The sequence below is a fragment of the Pristis pectinata genome, chromosome 23 (genome assembly GCF_009764475.1).
Source record: "Pristis pectinata isolate sPriPec2 chromosome 23, sPriPec2.1.pri, whole genome shotgun sequence".
Classification (NCBI taxonomy): Eukaryota; Metazoa; Chordata; class Chondrichthyes; order Rhinopristiformes; family Pristidae; genus Pristis; species Pristis pectinata.
In genome coordinates this window covers 20,938,179-20,959,128 of record NC_067427.1, presented here as the reverse complement: position 1 = coordinate 20,959,128, position 20,950 = coordinate 20,938,179, and the positions used below count along the sequence as shown (strand labels likewise).

At 40.1% G+C, this 20,950-nt stretch overlaps 1 protein-coding gene across 6 annotated transcripts in view; it reads left to right on the top strand.

Annotated features, from left to right (window-relative positions):
• LOC127581979 (astrotactin-2-like) overlaps nucleotides 1-20,950 on the top strand; it is a 1,282,697-nt gene that overhangs the window by 1,240,359 nt on the left and 21,388 nt on the right. For all 6 annotated transcript variants that reach the window (XM_052036829.1, XM_052036827.1, XM_052036825.1 and 3 more), the window contains 2 exons: nucleotides 1,294-1,394; nucleotides 6,083-6,266. In XM_052036829.1, the coding sequence (XP_051892789.1) occupies nucleotides 1,294-1,394; nucleotides 6,083-6,266 (285 nt within the window). The remainder of the gene's footprint in view (nucleotides 1-1,293; nucleotides 1,395-6,082; nucleotides 6,267-20,950) is intronic.

The window sequence follows — 20,950 nt, the reverse complement described above, 5'->3', positions numbered from 1 at the left end:
GCTTTCAGATATTTTCGTTCCAAAACCTCTCATTTTACACCTTGTTCCGAAGAATAAAGTTAGTTTAGTGCGTCAAGGATGTCCTAAATCTCTGAAAAAGGTAGACTGATTTTAAATAAATTACTCTCAAGTTGTCTGCCCAAGAGGGGTGAGACAATTTGGCTTTGTATTCCTTGGAGATGGAAGAATGAGGGGTGACCTTATTCAAGTATGTAAGATCCTAATGGGGCTTGACAGGTAGATATTGAGATCTTTCCATTGGGGTAGAGTCACACACAAGGGAACATCGTAACAAAATAAGGGGCTGGTCATTTGAAACAAAGACGTGTATACATTTCTTCTCTCACAGGGTATTGAATCTCTGGAATTCTCTGCCTCAGAGGGTGTTGGAGGTAACATCATGTGATTAAGTACAGACAGATAAATATTTGAAAGATCAAGGAACTGAGGGTTATGTGGAACTGGCACAGAAGAGTTGAGGCCAGTATAGATCAGTCATGAACATGTTGAATGGTGGGGCAGGCTTCAGGGGTGAAGTGGCCAACTCCTGCTCCTATTTTCTTGTGTTCCTGTGGCTTTAGAAACCTGGAAAGGTAAAATCAGATGCACTAAACATGTCATCTAATCTAAGTAGAACTGAGACACAACAACACAACGCATCGGAGGAACTCAGCAGGTCAGGCAACATCTATGGAGGGAAATGGACAGTTGACGTTTTGGGTTGAGACCCTTCATCTGGACTGAAAGAAGGAGGGGAGATGGCCAGCAAACAAGAGCTGGTAGGAAGGGGTGAGGGAGGGAGGGTGATGGGCAGATGAGGGAGGGGGAGAGTGGGAATGATGTCAGAAGCTGGGAGGTGATGGGCGGAAGTGACAAAGGGCTGAAGATGATGGAATCTGATAGGAGAGGAAGGTGGAGCCTGGAATAAAGGGAGGGAGGGAGAGCTGAAGCTTTTTTGTGGCCACAAACAACTTGTTTAATCATCTATCAGTAAAAACAGCGTTAGTAACCTTCAGAAATGGCACCGAAACTGAAAAACTGTGCGGTTGCAGCAAACTTCCCAACTGAAACCATATTGCTGGACAATTTGCCGGTGTTGTTCTTTTAAGACAATTATTATGAAACTGGTAAGCATAATTATGGTGCAATGGAGATCACAGCACATTTTGCTGTACAATATAGTATATTGCTGTATAGTATATGCTAACAGTAAAGTTACATTAAGACCTGCATGTTGAGGTTTCTTTGTTTGAGTGGATCCCTCATCTGCCAAGTGCTCTGTCGTTGTCTTAGGTTTACACTGTATGCTTTGGACAGTAGAGGGAGACGATCTGAACCAAGTGCAGTCACCATGAGAACTACCTGCCAACTGATTGATGACATCAAAGCTGAAGGTAAGCGCCTTTTTCCTCAACTTATTCTCAATCAGGCTCCTTTGATAAGCTGTTACATTTCATAGGTGTTATTTACAAATCTAGTATAGGAGTCACACTACCTGCATTTCAGATTTATTGGATTTAGTTTACGAGTGGATTATGGCACAGGATCAGCAAGTTCAGCCCAACTGGTCCATAACCTTGTTTGTGCTTGGCACAAGCTTCCTTTCACCCTGCCTCAGCTAACCCTATCACCATACCTTCTGTTCATATCTCCTCAATGTCATTATCTTGCTTCTTCCTCAAGGCATCTCTGGTATTTGCCTCAACTATTCGTCCCAATAGTGTGTTCCACATTTTAACCCCATTCTCGGTTTAGACAAAATTCCCTTTTGCATTTTTTTTTCAGTCATTCTTTGGATGACTCCAAAATTTGACCTCTGAGATAACTAGAAATATTTCCAAAATTTTGAACGATTTCCTTTCAAAACATATTTTTCTTGGTAAAACTTTATAGTGCTTGTTTTCAGTTCACCTTTTCCGATTTTTGTTTTTAAAATTTGTTTCTTTTGAGCTTCACTATTTGCATATTTGCTTGGATTCTTGGGTTGCACAGTGGCACAGCTGGTGCCTCAAAACTCCAACAACTTGGGTTCAATCCTGACCTTTGGTGCAGCCTGTGTGAAGTCTGCATGTTCGCCCTGTGACTGCATGATTTTCCTGTGGATGCTCTGGTTTCTGCCCACATGACAAAGATATACAGATTGATAGATTAATTGGCCACTGTAAATTGTCCCCAGTGTTTAGCTGAATGTTAGAATCTCAGGGGAGTTGATGAGAATGTGGGGAGAATAAAATGGGATGTGTAGGATTACCAGTCAGCATGGATCTGGTGGGATGCAGACCCTGTTTCCATGCTCTATAAATCTATGATATTTTTCATGCATTTGTTGCTTTTAATCTGACATCAGCTCCAGACAAAGCTCTGAGGGACTTCTGGCTTCAATTGACTTCTCTGCATTAGGGTAATGAATCTGCCTTAATTTGCAGCAACACAAATAATTAAGAAGTCTATTTTTGTAGGGAACGGGAGAAGTATAAGTGAAAGCTAGCCCCCATTTTGGGGTTGTCGGAAGGTGAAACCCTCGGCAGTCAGTGGTTTGTTATGTCATCAGCCATGTCTTTGCAGAAAGAAACTGGCAGCAACTTCAGGATTTTCACACATATATAGCACAAAAATCCAAAAGTTGTCCATATTGCAATGTTATTTTGCAGCCTTTTCTTCCAGAATCATGGGATATTACTTGAATTGACAGGAACCTTAAGAATTTATGAACTTGTCTCAATGTGAAATAGCCTGAAAATTTATTACATGATATTTTATTTCAAGATTGTCTCCACCATAGCAGTGCCTAGTACTCCCACTGTCCTGAGGAGATTTATTTTATGTGGACCATAATTTCTTCATTAAATATTTCAAAATATGTTTTTTTTTATATTTGAAATTTATTTCAGTTTCTACCTTAATTTTGTGTATGTTCCAATTTCTGTTTACTGATCTGTAAAGTATGTAAAGCATCAGCTAAAGATAGTGTCTTCTCCCTCCCAGTTTTCACTTTGTGAGAGCGCTGCAATGTGACTGGCTGCTGGGTCACCTGATGATATCACTGCTGCTGGACATCAGGGTGGCCTTTGAACTGATACCCAACAGCAACCAATGTCAGAAATGGAAACAACCGCAATCAGAAGATCACTAGATTCTTGTGAGAATCTTTCTGATGGCAAGAGTTGTTGCCTTGCTGTTGAGATCAAAATTCACCCTTGAACACTTTTGATTTTTCTCACGTGGCAAGAACTTTTTGTTCAAAATTCAGGACTAAGACCAAAGGACAGAACAGCACAAAATTGACTGGAAATAAAACAAGGAATCTAGAAGTATTCATGTGACGAGATAAGGCAGTCCTCTGTCCATCTGCCCTTTTAATCTTGTCGCCTTAGTATTAATTAAGATGACTGCTGTCCTTATCTCTTCAGTGATCATTGTGTTCTTGAGTAACAACAAGTTAGAAAATGAGACGAGGTTGAAGCAGCCTTCATTCTAAATGTGCTCTTCTCCCTCTGTCTTTTTTATCTCCCATGTCCCATGATCATATTGGATGGTGGGGCAGGCTTGAGGGGTCACGTGTCTTATTCCTACTGATATTTTCTTATGATTTTATGTCCCCACCAACTTTCTCCAATGTTAGGAGTGAGATAAGGATTTAATTGCGTGTGAAATCTCCTAACATCAGCCATTGTTCCAGCGAATCAATGTTAACCCTTTCTTATCCATGCTCTTATTCAATGGCATATTAGGCAGATGGGGCTGAATAGCTTATCCCTGCTCTTATGTTCTGCACCGTGAGTACTACTAACAGCTTTAATTCAGGTTCCACCTTAATCCCATGTAAATCTTTGAAAACTGGATGAATTATCTCCAACTCATTTTAACAATCCCAACTTTAAATAGGTCAAATGAGTCAAACCAGCAAAACCTTACTTTATTTCAGAATGACTGTAGCGATGGAGGCAAGAGATGTTTGGTGAAACAGAACTCCTCTTTTACCTTAATTGCTCCCTTCTGTTTATAAATTAATTGAAAGACAAAGGTTACAAATTAGATTCATTCAGAAGCTTTTCCTGAAATAAAATATCCACTGAAGTTGAAAATTGGTGAGCCTGGATAAATACTGACATAATAATTGCTGCACTGTAACTCTTCATTATGACTAATTCTTTGACTTAAGATCTATGCAATAAAATCTTATCTAACAATTTTACAGACTGATTTGTGAGGTTATTTGATTTAAGCCAGCCGGTTACATTTAGGTATTTTCAGGCGAGAGCAGCCAGTCATTTGTCAGCTCCATTCCTTGCTGTCTTAAAGACACTTATCTAAAGAGGCTGTGAAAGAAATTAACCACATCACATGAAACTGATGGACTGCTGAGCCTTGATACTCCCTCACCATTCTCACTATTTCAATTTTGTATCACCCTTAAAGGTAACAGCTACAAACCATTTCACATTTTCTTCTAACGTTGCAAGGTTCTGCACAACCACATTTTCCAGCCTCTTACTATTTGACCCAAAATTGATGTGCCCCCTTTCTCAATCCATATCAGAGTTCATAGAGCTAATGTAGGTAAATTAAAACCAAGGTCAGTGGCTTTACAAGTTAGGTTTGGAATTCAGATGGTGTTAACTGGACCAATATACAATAAAAAAAAGTGCATAATTTCACTTCATGAGTATTTTTTGAAGCGGATAAAAGGGTGGACAGCAACTTCTATACCACTGTGAGTTATACACTGATTTTTATGGTAAGTAAGCATTTCCCCCATTGCTCATGAAAGCAGGGTCTGACAGAAATGAGAAGGATTTGAGCCTAAACAGTGCAGAAATTGTGAAAACTAATTACTGGAGCAGGCAAACGGTTTCTGAAGGTTTTGTTCTTCTTTTACTTCTGAACTTCATAGTACTTGCTTTTGATTGTGAAACTGTTTTTATTTTGTGATAGTGAGGGATTTTAAATATTCCTTCATTTACTATCAATAATGAAGCGTAACAGTGGGTCACAGAGAGGGTATTTTCCATACCTTACTTAAGAGTGATATGTACCCTGACATTACCAAGCCTTCTTAATTCAATAGGAGCAGGGGCACCCATTAGTTTAATAGATGGTTGAGACAGTTTTATTCCCCCACTATTGATACTCTTCCCTTGATGGGTATGAATGTGCAAGCATAACCATAAAAACATTGAGAGAAAGGAAGTCTTGCATTCCTACAGTGGATAAAAAATATATACAGTTGCTGTAAATCTGAAATACAACAGAAAAAGCAGGAAATACTCAGTTGGCCAGGCGGCATCTGTGGAGAGAGAAACAGAGTCAAGGCTTCATGTTGAAAAATCATCATCAGAACTGGGAAAGAGCAAAAAACAAGTTACTGCAGACATTTCTTCTTTCCTATCCATCCCTCCCTCCAACTTACCTGCAACTTAAAACTGATTTGTTTTTCTCTCTTTCTCAGTTCTGAAGAAGGGTCTTTGACTTGAAACCTTAATTCTGTTCCTATTTTCCATTGATATTACCTCACCGGCTGAGTATTTCCGGTGTTCCCATGGTGGCTTTAGGACAATAAAACACTCTAGATCAATGATGCTTGCTGCTGCACTGTAGTAAGCATGACAGCCAATCTGCACACATTGAGATCCTACTGTGATCTGCCTCATTGGATCAATATTAGACAACAGGCAAAACTACCCTTGGAAATAAAACTACAGGATCTTTATCCATTCACCTTGGGGTGCAGTCAGGGCATTGGTTTAATAACCTGTCTCATGGACGATGTACCTGATAGGGCAGCTCTCCTTCAGAACTGCCCTGGATGGTCAGCCTAGATTTTGTGTTCCAATCTCCATAGTAGACTTTCTAAAATTTTATTGAAGGCCAAATAAAATACTGAGAAGATATGTAGCTGCACATGAAACATTTCTTGTCAAAATATGTCATGGCATGTCGTTGCCAAATTAGCCAATCAGCAACCCTCACAGCCAAGCTGGATGAAGACATTATTATTCCAACTGTTGACGTGTTAGTTGCATTTTTACTTTGATGGAATAGGACCTCAAAGCTGTTTCTAACTCTCTTATGTTTTTTGCAGAAATAGCAGAGATAATCTACAGTCTATTCAATGGCTACACCAGTGGGAAAGAGCAGCAAACAGCCTACAACATGCTGATGGAGATCTCTTCCCCCATGGTATATCGAGTGATACATCATTACAACTCTCATTATGAAAAGTTTGGAGACTTTGGGTGGCGCAGCGAAGATGAACTCGGTCCAAGGTAATTGTAGAAGAGAGTATAAGTGGGATTAGTTCAGAAATACCTGATATTCATGTCAGTTCAAATGATTTCTCTTGAATTCACAGGAGAAGGTTATAAGCAGCACAGCCTAAGGAGGTGCACTGAATCACAGGCATTAGTTTGGGGATTTTGCACTGAAATATGCATGCGCGGAAATGCTGAAGTTGCTATCAGTTTCACTGCATAATGACAGCAAATGCTGGTCATTTTGTCATTGGTTACCAGATGATGAGCCACAACATATCGTCCATGTGACTCAGTGGATATTTAGTTCGATATTGGTTCTCTACCAACAAATAATCTGCTGGAGGAACTCAGTCGATCGAGCAGCATCTGTGGGAGGAATTGAACAGTCGACATTTCAGTGGAAACCCTGCATCAAGACTGAATGGAGAGGTGAGATTGCCAGTGTAAAGAGGAGAAGGGGAGTGGTGAGAAAGGAATCTGAGGTGATTGGTGGACTGACAAGGGATTTAAGATGACAGGCAGGTTGCGTCAGGTAGGGAAGGGGAGATGAGGTGGAGTTGGGAGACAGTGGCAGGTGAATGATAGATGGAGGCAGACCAAGAGAGAGAGGGAAGAGGAACCAAAAAAGCAGATGGAGCAAGGTGGGGGAGTGGAGTGTGAAGATAGGAGACAGCGGCTGGAGGGAGATATTCAGAAATACAAAGTGCTACCAGTGCTGGATCCTGATCAGTACAGGAGGTGAGAATGGGAACCATTAGGGGAGAGGTGAGTTGCAGTGGGAACCAGAACTGGCCATGTCGCCTCTCCACTCTCAGTCCTGATGCAAGGTTTCCACCCGAAATGTCAACAATCCCTTTCCTCCCACAAATGCTGCTCAACCTGCTGAGTTCTTCCAGCAGGTTGTTTGTTGCTCCAGATTCCAGCATCTGCAGTCTCCTGTGTCTCCGTTGGTTCTCTACTCTTCTGGATGTAAAATCTTCATTTCACTTAACTACTTTCTGAGAGATTTCCAAGCTGCATGCAAATCAACTGCAATTCTTTGCTCAGCAGACGATAGTTTCACAGGCCTGCCTTTTCAGAATGTGCTTTTTATGAGCTCTGTTGGGAAAATTACTTTTCAAAGGAGTATCGAGCACCAAATTAGCTGCAGCATCACACGACACAAAAACATGCACGGGAAATAACTGGGATCGGTCAACGTCTTGGCTTCCCCTACATTATTATACCTTCTTGTGTTGATTTATTACCTCAGCCTTAATTTTCCCAAATAACTTAATTTTGGTCACATTTAAAGTTTCCTCCACAGTGCCCCAAGTTAATTTTATAATTCCTTTACATGTGGTATTTTGTTAGATTAGTTTTAGATTTTGTTCTTTGAGTTTATACTTAAATTTCACAGAGTAGGATGTACTTTTTAACATTCAAAACAACATTAAGTTGTAAGAATGAAGGAGTTTTGTACCGATATAAAGCAATGGGCATTTGAGCTGATGACTGCCTGCTTTCATTCAGTAAGCTGGAGCTGTGACAAGCGCTGGTCAGCATTCTTGGATATGCATACTCACTGAATGGCACACTCAGCATTTCGGGTCGATCACGAAACCGTCCCTTGTACGTGCTGATGGCTTCACTTCTGCTTCACAGCTGATTGGGCATGGAAACCCTCAGTGATGTTTCTTCATTCTGCCCTCTTTTGGGTGAGAGGTGACCTCAAACCAGTTCCCAATGCCCCAGCCACCCTCTCTCCCCCCCAAAAAAAAAACAACAGAGATGAGAAATGACTCTTGGCTTTTCATGTTGATCATCAAGGATACAGTGGGAGTCTGAAAAATGGGAAAGTATTTTTTTTAATTTCGAACAAATTTTGGCTGGGTTCTGCCTTTATTTGAAAAGCATAAAAATTGCAGATGTTGGAAATTTGAAATGAAAACCAAAAATGCTAAAAACACTCAACAGATCAGGTAGCATATGTAGAAAGAGAAACACAGTTGATACTTCCAGTCGGAGACCCTTCATCTTAAGTGTTTACTCTGTTCCTCCCTCCACAGGTGCTGCCTGGCTGAGTATTTCCAGCATTTTCTCTTTTTACTTCTGCCTTCATTTAATTTTCTTGGCAGAAATACCTCTGCCTTCTTGGCTGGTACTTTGGGAAAACAAATACTCAGCAGGGCAGAGGAAGAGTTTCTTTCCCCACACATTGAGTATCCCCAGAAATTGTACCTTCACTTCCAATTTTAAGAACTTGGTTTTTGAGTTAAACAAGGTAAATTGATCAAAATTAGAGAGGTGGCACTCTCCACCAAGATGTCAGGATTGGATTTCAGCACCACAGTTACACTTAATTTTAAATTATATGAAGAACATATAATTTACACGTTGGTTTGAGGCTGGGCGCGGTAAATCAATCCATCTGTAGGCTGCCAGAATGAGAGATTATGTGTTCCCTCTTTGACGGGACACCTCCTTTATAGCATGTTGAATATGCCTAGGAAGTGAAATAGAAATGCTTCGGTAAGGATTCTCACACTTCGGTGGCTTGCTTGAAGTGGTAATCTTTCCCCTATTCTGCATCAGAATGAGTCAGAAACAATTACCAAGATTGAGCACTTGTAACTAATGAGAGCTTGGACATAAACAGATGAAAAACTGGTGAGCAACGTTACCCAGGCATGTGATGATGCCACAAAAAGGAGACAGAATAAGGCAATTTATAAGTATTAGAATCAAAGGCATCCAGGTATACAGATGAAGGACAGGGGTATAACATTACAATAGTAGCTGTAACTATAAGGTTACAATACCATTTTATCTGAAGTATCAGCATAGGTTTCATCGTCCATGTGGTATTCTTCGTGCTGTAAGTGATGGGGACTGAATTGCCACTGGAGTCTCCCGTTTGTCTGCGGTAACCTCAGAAGCACTGTGAAAAGCCTGCTTGAAAATTAAATGGCAAGAGACTCCATTCTGGAAATTCAGCCAGTGACTTATGATTTACTGTTAATCCTTGGTCTATCTGTCTGCCATTTCCTTATTATTAGAAAACAACGACATCACTTTTGTAGCATGCCCAAGATCACTGAGAGAGATAAGTAATGGAAAGCAATTCATGTGAGATTCCTTTATAGAAAAGATGGTGAAATAAAGACAAAGAAACAGTTGTCCCACAATGAATTTTTAATTTGTAGTATTGATAGCGGCGCCATGTTAAGGGTTAAAGCCCAAAATTGCACAGGGTATTTGTCAAAACAATAAAAGGTCAGCTCAGCACCAGATAGGTGTCTATGGTGCACTTTGCAGGCATGTGTTATTTTGTTATATTGTTAGAAATATTGTATTTATGACATTATGCATTTACCATTGCAAAACATCAACTCATATTTGATACTAAGAATGCTGACTTCTGTGTATGGGCTGTTCAGGTAATGTAGTTATGATAGTTGTCACTTTCTGCCAATTTTTGGCTTCTGCATTATGTTTCCATGTATTCCTACATCAAGTTGTTTGACTCAGAGATTTAGTGTCAGCTTTATAGCCAGAAAACAGCACTATTTTGTGACACATTGAACCACCAGCAAGCAAACTTCTGTTCTTGTTTATATTTAGTGTTATATGTGTGTGACTTTATTATTCTATGCACAAAATGAGAATTGCATGTCATGTGATGCCCAGTTTTACATTGCATATTATTCATTCATTAGTTTTACTCTGATAAAACCAATTTTTGCTTGCATAATATACATGTTTGTTTTACTTCAGAAGCAAGTGATAACATGTGATCAATTCCAGTAGATGAAGTAAGGGTTCTTCATGAAGAACTCTGGGTCTTTTCTGGATATGACCTGAAAATATCTAAAACTTTAAAAAGATAATAATCATTTATCGTTAATCTGAATTGGGAATCGGGTTGAGCAGTTTAAACTAAGATCAATGGAAAATCTAGAGAACTGGCAGAAAAAGAACTACAGATTCAATAAAACTGAAAGAAAGTAATTAAAGAACTTAACTTGCTTGCAGATTCTAATAAACATGATGTTGCAGAGGATTGCTGTTTGCATGTCTTCTGGTGACACATACCCCTCTTGGCATCATGCACTGAAAGACAGCATTTTGCGGCACAAACAGGTGGTGCTGAACATGTCTAAGGTCAGTAGTGTGAAACATGCCATATGGTTGCATCAGTGCCTTTGATATTCATTCCATGAGGGAATGATTATACATGGGACTTGTACTTCCTGGAACAAATTTGCTTTCTTACAAAACAATATGTGGTAAACTTAAATACTGTAGACTCTGGTAGTATGAAGTAAAAATGCAAAATGCTGAAATGCACAGCAGTTCATGCAGCATCCTTGGAAAGAAAGTGAGTGATATGCTTCAGACTAATCACCTTGCAACAAAACACTCATGTAAGTTCTGATGAAAGACCTGAAGTACAAACTTTCTCTCTGCACAGAATACAGAGGTTTGGGAAGATTTAGGTAATTCTGTCTCTCTTTCATGCAATGGTTCCTGCTCATGGTGTACCAACATGGAGATTCTGGAGATTGTATCAGTGGTTCCTCATACTGTAAGTGCATCTACCATCAGACTAAGAAGAAGTGAGACCAGGTGGATCAATGTTCATGAGTTGTTTTGTTGACCAAACCTCCTTGGCAGCTTTTTATCTTCTCAGGAGAATAACCCCAGTCTAACATTGCAGTCCCTAATCCCTGGAGACGTTCCAGTAAACCTTTACTGCATCCTTTTCAGAACCTTCACATCTATTTCACAGAGATGACTAAAAGAGTAAAAGGAAACGTCAAGAAGTAAAACAAAAATTAAGAACTTCCTGGCCATCCTCTTTAGGCCATTGCAACTGGATCACATAGAGTAATTGTTATCTATAAGGGGTACTTCCAATCTAAATAAGCTGCTGAGAACTGCTATATTTTAGTGAAGTTGAGAACTATCAACATTATTGATGTTAAATGTCGGAAAAGTGGGCCTCAGGATACCCAGAGGAACAGTGCAAAATAACTTGTTACTGAATGCGAGAGTGATGACCCACAGAAGTAAAACCAGATGTCAGAATTATCTATGAAATGCTCCCCTCGTCACTCGGGAATGTTAATGTCTGGTGGGAGATTTTTTAAGTGGTGGTTAGAACCCAAGAGTTTTATTGACACGCAGTCAGAAGCTGAAGAAGCTCAAAGCAGAGAGCTGAATATGTCCTGGAAGAGTTTCCACACAACACTGAAGACAGCTGTAGGACAGCAGTCTAATACATCATGTGTAATCCTCAATGCACAGCGCAAATCCCATGCAACAAGTGTGTTTAATGGCTTCATTTGGAACGTTAACTATACACTGTCAAGAATTAAGAGAAATATTTCAAGACGTATTAATAGCTAGACTGCCTGACAATAAATAACAACATTAAGCCTCTATTTGCCTTCTGTGCATAATACCATAGTGTTCCAATTGCCAAAATAGTGTGATCTAAAACCCATAACAAGGAATCATTTGTAAATTCCAGTCTGTTCAGGCTTTGTGGGCAGGAGAGTGGGAGATGTAGGAAACACTGACAGGGTTACTTGGACTGTTTACAAAGATGCAATAATACTACTGAAACACAGCAGTAGGACCACTTCTGCAGCTGCAGATTTACTAAGTTCATTGACTCTTCCTGTTCTGTTAAACATCTTGAGCCTCTGAAGATGCTTGGAAACGAGCGTACATGGAGGATGTATTCCCAGAAGTTGAGAAAGTCCAGCAATGGCACCAAATCTTTGAAAATCTTTTGGGCTGGATCTTCCTGGTTGCCTGAAATCACAGCCCATGATGAACATCCACACTAACCCATTCCAGATATCGAAAGCCAGACAAGCTGGTCCTTCGTTCCTGAGAACTGTCCTCTGAGTAGGAGTGGAGCCACAAGCAGTGCCTCGGTCTCAGGCAGCAAATCCTGAGGCCCCATCCCCAGAAAGCCCTGATGGACCTCTGACATTTGACTTTTGACCACCATCAACGCCCTTTGAACAGTTTTAAAATGGTCCTGATAGTGAGAGACATTTAAAAACAATTCAGACCTAAATATCTATTTTTAAATGGATATGTACTTTTAGTCAGATGCACGCTTTTAGCTTTTGCCAACAACAAAGCTCCTTTGAAAGGTTGTGGTCCTTTAAAAAAAACGTGTTAACTAACTTTTTTTCGAATTGCTTTCATTTATAATTTCATATTCTGCTTCCCTGCCATATTAAGTCCTCTTTCTTGCAGCTTTAAATTTAGTTATTACCTTAAAGCACTAGAAGATAAAGTAAGGAGTTTGAACGTTCTCCCCGTGACTGCGTGGGTTTCCTCCGGGTGCTCCGGTTTCCTCCTACATTCCAAAGGCATACGGATTAGTGGGTTAATATGGGTGTAATTGCGTGGCGCGGGCTCATTGGGCCGGAAGGGCCTGTTACTGTGCTGTATAACTAAAATAAAGTTTTAAGATAAAGCTAAATAAGTAAGGAACTTATCTGCTCTTGACATTTTAATCAGCGTCAGAAACCCCATTCAGCCACTTCTGGTTTAAAGCTGAGGGGCACATGTATTTCATATCCAGTCCCTCAGCTCAACATGTCTGTCAGATCAATGCTCTTTGTTCTATCCTTTCGTCCCCTGCACTCTCTGCAACTTAGCACTAACTTGTATTCTCTCATTCCTGGTTCCAATGAAGGGTCTTCGACCTGGAACATTAACTCTGCTTTGCTTTCCACAAATGCTGCCTGTCCTGCTGAGGGTTTCCAGCATTTTCTCTATTTATAACAGGTTTCATGTGTTCACTTAATAGTCCCATTGGCAGAGTTCGGGCGTATCCAGATATCTCCCATTAACAGGTTGAACCTATGTCCATGTTTTATGGACTGCTAATTTGATGGCCTTTTATATTCTCTTGGATTTGCCAACTGATTATGGTCCCACAGTTCCTTAAGATTTCAAAGCATTCCTGCAACAGAATGCAAAAGCAATACACCTGAAGTTTTTGGGAATGTTATGGGACTGAATATTCCAGTAACATAACTTGTCTGAAGACTGCCAGTGCATCCACTCCTTCCAGGATAAGGTCTGAAAATCTACTTTCTTAATTGCTGCAAGTCCTTTCTCAGTCAGAGGTGGAATTTGTACAATGATGGGAACAAAGATTGATTTAAACAAGTCTTAGCCTTTCTCTCCATTATAACTGAATTATCTCCTGGACAGTAAGATTTGAATCTATGTCAGAGAAAATGCCCCTTTCTCCATTTTCTTATCTAGATAATTTGAAAGGAGAAAGCAAAGAACATTGTAAATATTAATTTATGTTCAGTTCTGACTTGTGGCAAGAAAAGATGGAGCATATAAAATGTTTGTGTGTTGAGACAGCAGGGCGCTTAGTGGAAATATTCTTTGCAGTTTTGCTCTGCGTGAAGGAAATATTAGCTTCGATAAAGTACTCACCAAAAAAGCAGGATCCTCAAACTCCATAAAAGTGAGTTATGCAAAGCTGAAATTGCTAAAGCATTTGTAGAATCTTGATCATGGAAAAATGGTTCCTGCAGCTTGTTGCTGGTGATTGAATTCTGCGACATTTCAGCTTGACCAGTGTAAGGCTGTACACCGGAGCAGTCAGTCAGTCCACTGACACATGGAGCATAATCACCAACATGGTCTGTTTGGGCCACGTGACATGTTTCACTGCTTTTTGTAAATATGTTCTTGCTGTTCTGCACCAAAAAGCAAAATCTGTTTGTAATTTTATTCCCCATTGATTCTCCATTTCCCTTTAGCAAGCATCCAGCTCTGGCACTGGCTCCAATAGTTAGCAAATGGACAGGTTCATAGACATTGTTCCGAAGACTTGAATAACCTGCAATAGACTATCCCTGGATCAGAACACTTCTTTATCACTTTGGCACAATGCATAACAATGTTGTTAAATACGGAAAATAATTGCTCAGCTGACCTCCTCCTGGTTGGTTTCAGTGGTTAGTGATCCAAAGTGCAAACTATTAACTTTCTTAATGGTAAAATAATTTGTGCAACGTTTTCTGATTAATTTTGTTTTGCGCAATGTCCATGTTATTAATTGAATACAAAGAATGCAAGAATTACTCTCAACCATACCACCACTGGTTTTGATTGCCTGATGAGATTAGGGAGGAATTTTCCAGAGTTCCTTTTCCTCCTTTTATTGCCTTAGAAGGTTACATTCCTGCAGGGAAGGGTGGCAGAAAGCTGATGAAGCTAGTCAGGATGTTCTAGTCATTGTGAGTGTGGGTCAGGTTTGGCGGGACTTGATGGACCAGCTGTTTTGTTTACCTGCCTGTCAGTTTTGCATGTTTTGTTTATTGCTTGCATGAAAATAAAATGATGCAAAGTGCCTCTGTTTTGCACTCAATTCCCTTATTCTCCTTCTACTGCTCCAACAGAATATGTTATTCTGTAAAGCACTAGATGTCAGAATGAGTAAACAGCATCATTTTGACTTGAGAAAGATTCCCCTCTATAATCTAAAGGTTTGTTTTGAACGTTGTAATTTTGCTAAGTGTTTGGATTGACCAACTTCACGACAAGCCTGCCTTTCTAACCAACATTGGCCAATATGGTAGATTTGTGCTGGAACAGATATGTTACTTGCAACATTAGGAAGTCTTGAATTGCTTTCTTTAGTTTTGACTTATCTCATAATGCCTTACCACATACATTTAGTCAGATGCATGCTTTCAGCTTTTGGCAACAGCAAGCCTCTTTAAGAAAGATGTGATTCTTAACAATAAACTATTAACTAACTTTTTTAGAATTGCTTACATTTATAATTTCATATTCTGCTTCCCTGCCACATTAAGTCCTTTTTCTTTTAGCCTTAAATGCAACGGTTTTTATGTAAGTTGAGAGACCAGCATTACTTGTTCCTGCCTTCCCATGGCCACCAATCATTTTTGTTTCTGTCCAGTTGACGAGAGATCTCCTTTGCTGAGACGCACAACTCTCCTGGTTGTTTCTATTTCCTTCATTCCCTCTCCTTCCCTGGGGATAGGGCAAAGCTCCAATGAACAAAGCAGGAACGCTTGTAAAACAAGCCCTTTTAAAGACAGACAAACAAACTTATATCCCTGGCTCTCCACATTGGCAATCCAAATCTAACTGCAGTTTTTGGCCGCCTTCATGTAACCTCACCGCCAACTGCTATAATAATGGTAGGTTTCTCATGAAAACAGGATTTATTGCGTTCTTTCCAAGAAATGTAGTTCCAAAAGGTAACGTCACATATGGTATCATCACAGTTACTAACCTTGACTACCAGATCCAACGTTGGAACATCGTACCTCTCAGCAATGCACTTGCTGATCATATCCTGTCCTCACAAAGAGTGCCTGCTTCCACCTCAGTTAGATTGCCAGCCTCGACCCAATCCAGTACATAAACTGCTGAACTTCTCCATACAAGATTAATCCAGTGCTTTTCCAGCCAACCTTTCATGAAACACCCTTCAGGTCATCTAAGATTCTGCTGTGCTTGTCCTAACTTGCACTGTGTTCTGTTCATCCAATACTCACGTGCTTGCTAAGGATGACCGGAAGGGTGTTAAGTGACAGGATGAGTGGAAATGCATCGAAATAGTCACCAACATAGGCTCCTAGTGCATCAATGCTTTGATGCAAAACTCTCATTCTCATGTTTGGTTACCTCCATGACCTCGCTTCTCCTGACATGTGGACTCATCTCTGCATTCCTCAGGCGATTTTGTATTTCTCCACTTCTGACAACCTGAATGTCCCCAAATTACAATTTGGTGACTTTATTCTTAAACTTGGGGATTCCCTTCCTAATCTCTCTATCTCTCTCTTCACCTACTCTGTTCAAACCTACCAATTTTTGAGGTTCATGTGAAATGAGAGTGTATTTTTAAAATGTGTTAACATTTTGCTTTATTCATTCGTGGGAGGTGATGTTATTTGTAAGGGCATAACTCGTCACCCATCTGTAACTGCCCCATCTGCCTTCCCCAAGCCACTTCAGAGGCTAGCTAAGAGACTGTGATAGGTCTGGGGTCGCAGTGCAGAATGGGTAACTGTGGCAGATCTCTTTCCCTGTAGGACATTAGTGAAACACATTGTCTTTTTTCAAAAGTCTGGTAGTTCCTCCATGTTCAATGTTACTGACACTGTTTTAACATAGAACATAGAACACTACAGCACAGTACAGGCCCTTTGGCCCACAATGTTGTGCCGACATTTTATCTTGCTCTAAGATCTATCTAACCCTTCCCTCCCACATAGCTCCCTATTTCTCTATCATTCCTATGTCTGTCTAAGAGTCTCTTAAATGTCCCTAATGTATCTGCCCCCACAACCTCTTCAGGCAGTGCGTTCCACGCACCCACCACTCTCTGTGTAAAAAACTTATCCCTTACATCCCCCTTATACCTTCCTCCAATCACCTTAAAATTATGTACCCTCGTGTTAGCCATTGTCGCCCTGGGAAAAAGTCTCCGACTGTCCACTTGATCTATGCCTCTTATCATCTTGTACACCTCTGTTCTAGATTTATTTAACAACTTGCATTTAAATTTCTCAGTTGTTGTGGCAGTATTTGAATTTTTGTCACCAGATCAATAGGATATTGGTCCAGTACCTTAACCACTATTCATTCCACCATACCTAAAGGTGTAGACTATGTTCTAAGGAGGGAGAGAATTCAGAAATCGGAAGTGCAAAGGGACTTAGGAGTCCTAGTTCAAGATTCCCTCAAGGTTAACTTGCAGGTTGAGTCGATAATAAAGAAGGTAAATGCAAAATTAGCATTCATTTTGAGAGGACTAGAATATGAAAGCAAGGATGTACTGCTGAGGCTTGATAAGATGTTGGTCAGACCACATTTGGAATATTGTGAACAATTTTGGCCCCCGTATCTTAGGAAGGATGTGCTGGCCCTGGAGATAGTCCAGAAGAGGTTCACAAGAATGATCCCGGGAATGAAAGGCTTAAAGTATGAGGAGAGTATGATGTCTCTGGGCCTGAACTCGAGAGAGTTCAGAAGCATGAGGGGGGATCTCATTGAAACCTACCGGATACTGAAAGACCTGGATAGAGTGGATGTGGAGAGGATGTTTCCATTAGTAGGAGAGTCTAGGATCTGAGGGCACAGCCTCAGAATAAAGGGATGTCCCTCTAAAATTGAGATGAGGAGGAATTTCTTCAGCCAGAGGATAATGAATCTGTGGAATGTGTTGCCACAGAGGGCTGCGGAAATCAAGTCATTGGGTGTATTCAAGTCAGAGATTGATAGGTTCTTGATTGGTAAGGGGGTTAAGGGTTACGGGGAGAAGGTGAGAGAATGGGGTTAAAAAATCAGCCATGATTGAATGGCAGAGCAACTAGATGGGCCAAATGGCTTAATTCTGCTCCAATATCTTCTGGTCTTATACCCTACATCAAAGATGCTTTCTAAATATAGCTTAGATTGTTGTAAAGCTCTGATAACTGTCACCCTTGGGATTTTTCTTGTGCCAGAATAACAGGTTTTCTTTACTATTCTATGTTACTCCTATTAATACACCAAACACATTTTTATTTCACTTTTGTACATGTTACACAGTAATATTATACATTTTCCACTGAGCCCAGGGAGTTTAAAGGAAGTGGCAAACATGCAAGGACTCCCAACCTTGGCTCCAGCTGCACTCTGGACCCCGATCCTAGCTGCACGTTTCTGACCCTGGATGTTCCAGACCCCAACCTTGGCTCTGACCCTACTTAGGGCCCTGACTCTGGGCCACCTGCTATAGCCACACACCTCACTTACATTGGAGCCTCAGCTCACATTCTGGTCTAATGAGTGAGCCAGATGCTGAGCTATCAGGATTTCCAGACAATTGGATGCTGGTTTATTAGATCTTTACTGTAATTGTTTCAATACTTTATTACTCAACTGACATTCAGCAGTCATGTTTTCCAGAGATGGAAGTAGAAAGTGTATGGAAGTGACTAATTTATAGGCTGCTTTTTCAGATGGAGTGAGAAGAAATGTTGCCGGGTACAATTTTAATCAAAATAGTGGACAACATTTTGATGGCAAGATAATGGCAATGGTACTAATGCTTGTTAAGAATTATATGTAAATAGTTTAGCAACTTTAAGGGAAGTAGAGGTATATAATTAATATAGCTATCAAAGCTCTCTGAGTTATCCACCAGTGGCATCTCACCATCTCATTGAAAAGCATCTAGTTTAATAGTTATTGTATTTAGCTAGTAGATATGAACTTAAACCACTCAAGACCATCGATTACAAGTGCAAATTTCCGTTTAACTATATGATTAGCATTTAGCACTGCTAATGAATTCCTCTGCTGCTAAAAGATACCATTTACACATGTGAGGTTAATTCCATCAGGTTGGAAATTGTTTCGTAAGTATGTAATTTTTTTCTTACTTTTCCCTTCTCTCTCTCACACACTTAATCCAAATTTTCTTCCCTCCCTTCAGTTTTCTTCATTTTACTGAAACATTCAGTTCACTGAATAAATTTCTCTTAATTTATCTTCATTCACAGCTCTTCTTTCCCAATTCTTCAGTCTCATTAGTTAAGAAGATACTTGTCCGGTTCACTCAAGTCCCAGATACCGTTTTTCCCTCCTGTGCTATTATATTGTGTTTTCAGTCACTTAATTAGCAAGTGTAAAGAGTTGAAGAATTCTGGGACAAGCAGTAGACACCAGCCTCTGCTACAACATAATTTGCCCCATCAATTTTGATTTGGAATAAAATATATCTTTACCTTGGAATCAGAAGCAACAAATAGAACTTAGAACAAAGATTAATAAAACAAGATTCACCAATCTCATCACAACAAATATGTTGATTTTGTTGCAAGCTGATAATAGAGTTATAGAGTCATACAGCACAGAAACAGGCCCTTCAGCCCAACTGGTCCATGCAGACCATGATTCCCATCGAAGCCTGTCCCATTTGCCCACTGAGCTAAGGCCCATATTCCTCTAAACATTTCCTATCCATGTACCTGCCTCAATCACTTCCTCTGGCAGCTCATTCCATATACTGACCACTTGCTGGGTGAAATGTTTGCCCCTCAGGTTCCTCTTAAACCTCTCCCTCTCACCTTAAACCTATGTCCTTTAGTTTTTGATTCCCCAACCCTGGGAAAAAGGCTGTGCACATTCACCCTATCTATGCCCCTCATAATTTTATATGCCTCTATAAGATCTTTCCTCATTCTCCTCCGCTCCAATGAAAAAAGTCCCAATCTGCTCATCCTTTCTCCAGGTTGGACTTTTTTTTCATAGGTAGGTAAGGAATGTGACAAGACATTGACCTATTAAAGAGCATGTTTGGATCCACAGTTCATGAGATAAATATTGAAGCCATTCAAAATGAGAGATGTCAAAGGACCAGAATAGACTGTATTATCTCACTGTGAATCAGTGTACTGTGCCATTTTAACACTCAGCAAACAACTTCGTCACACAAGCTTCTTATATCAAGGTTCTTACAAGGTTCACACATCATACAAGGTTCATTATTTTACCTTTAGCCAAGATTACTCAGACTGCGTCACCCATATGAACATCTTTAATATCAACAGGAAAGTTTTACATTAGTCTACAAAGTCATGTATTTGTTCAGTTTTCAGTCACAAAGAGGGAAGCAATGACTTGTGTGTTAACACATTCCCACATTATTTGAAGTTCCTGTGTCATATTAAAATTGCAACACTTATTCCATTACATTTTATTAACCACAAGTTTTATTTGTTGGTAGTATTTTCTGTCTGACCGTGAACAATGCCACAAGGGTTTGGTTAATGGTTTATTATTTACAATTAACAGATTGACCTCCTTCCTTCTGAATTAATAGTTACACTTATTATTTTGAGCACAGCAACCCGTTTTAGGGTTCCAAATTCATTTCTTAGGGAGGTCATATCTCACTTGATGCCAAATTCAATGGGCCTTCAAATTCTTTGTATACCTCTTTAGATCTCGTTGTTCTTTTGTTGAAAGGACATTGGATCGGGGGAGGACAGGACCAGGTTCGGTGCAAATGGTCCTCACTCTTGAATTGTCTGCCAAGCTTACAATCTTGCTAGGTTCATACATCAGGAGTTGTAGCTTGAGTGAGTCCTTGAAGGACTTGTACCTTCCGATAAAGAGGGAAAAATAAGTTGGGAACAAAAGTTGCCAACTAAAGGAACAACAGAAAAGAATGAGTGAGAGGCATTAAAAAGAACGCGATTGGATTGAAACAAGTGATGGGTAAAAGAAGTTCATAAAATGTCAGTTATGGGTCCACGAAGGAGACACAGTCTAGATGAAGGATCTCAGCCTGAAACGCCTACGTCCATTTCCCTCGACAGATACTGCCTGACCCACCGAGTTCCTCCAGCATCTTCTTTGTTGCTCCAAAGGTCCATGAAGGATGGACAGAACAAATATTATTAAGGCTAACAAGTTTAAATACCTGCATTTTTAAAAAAATTTGACCACAAGAACTTTCAGTCTCTTTTCGTTTTCTTTGCTCGTGCAAGGTCATGTAGTTTCTTGATAAGCTACAGTTTTGAAGTCCTGCTGTGGGACTGCAAAGTCACCTTAATTCACATGGTAATGTTCAGAGTGAATGGTCATATTCTAACATGAAGCAGGATCCATGAGAAAGCCTGTTGTTGACTTTC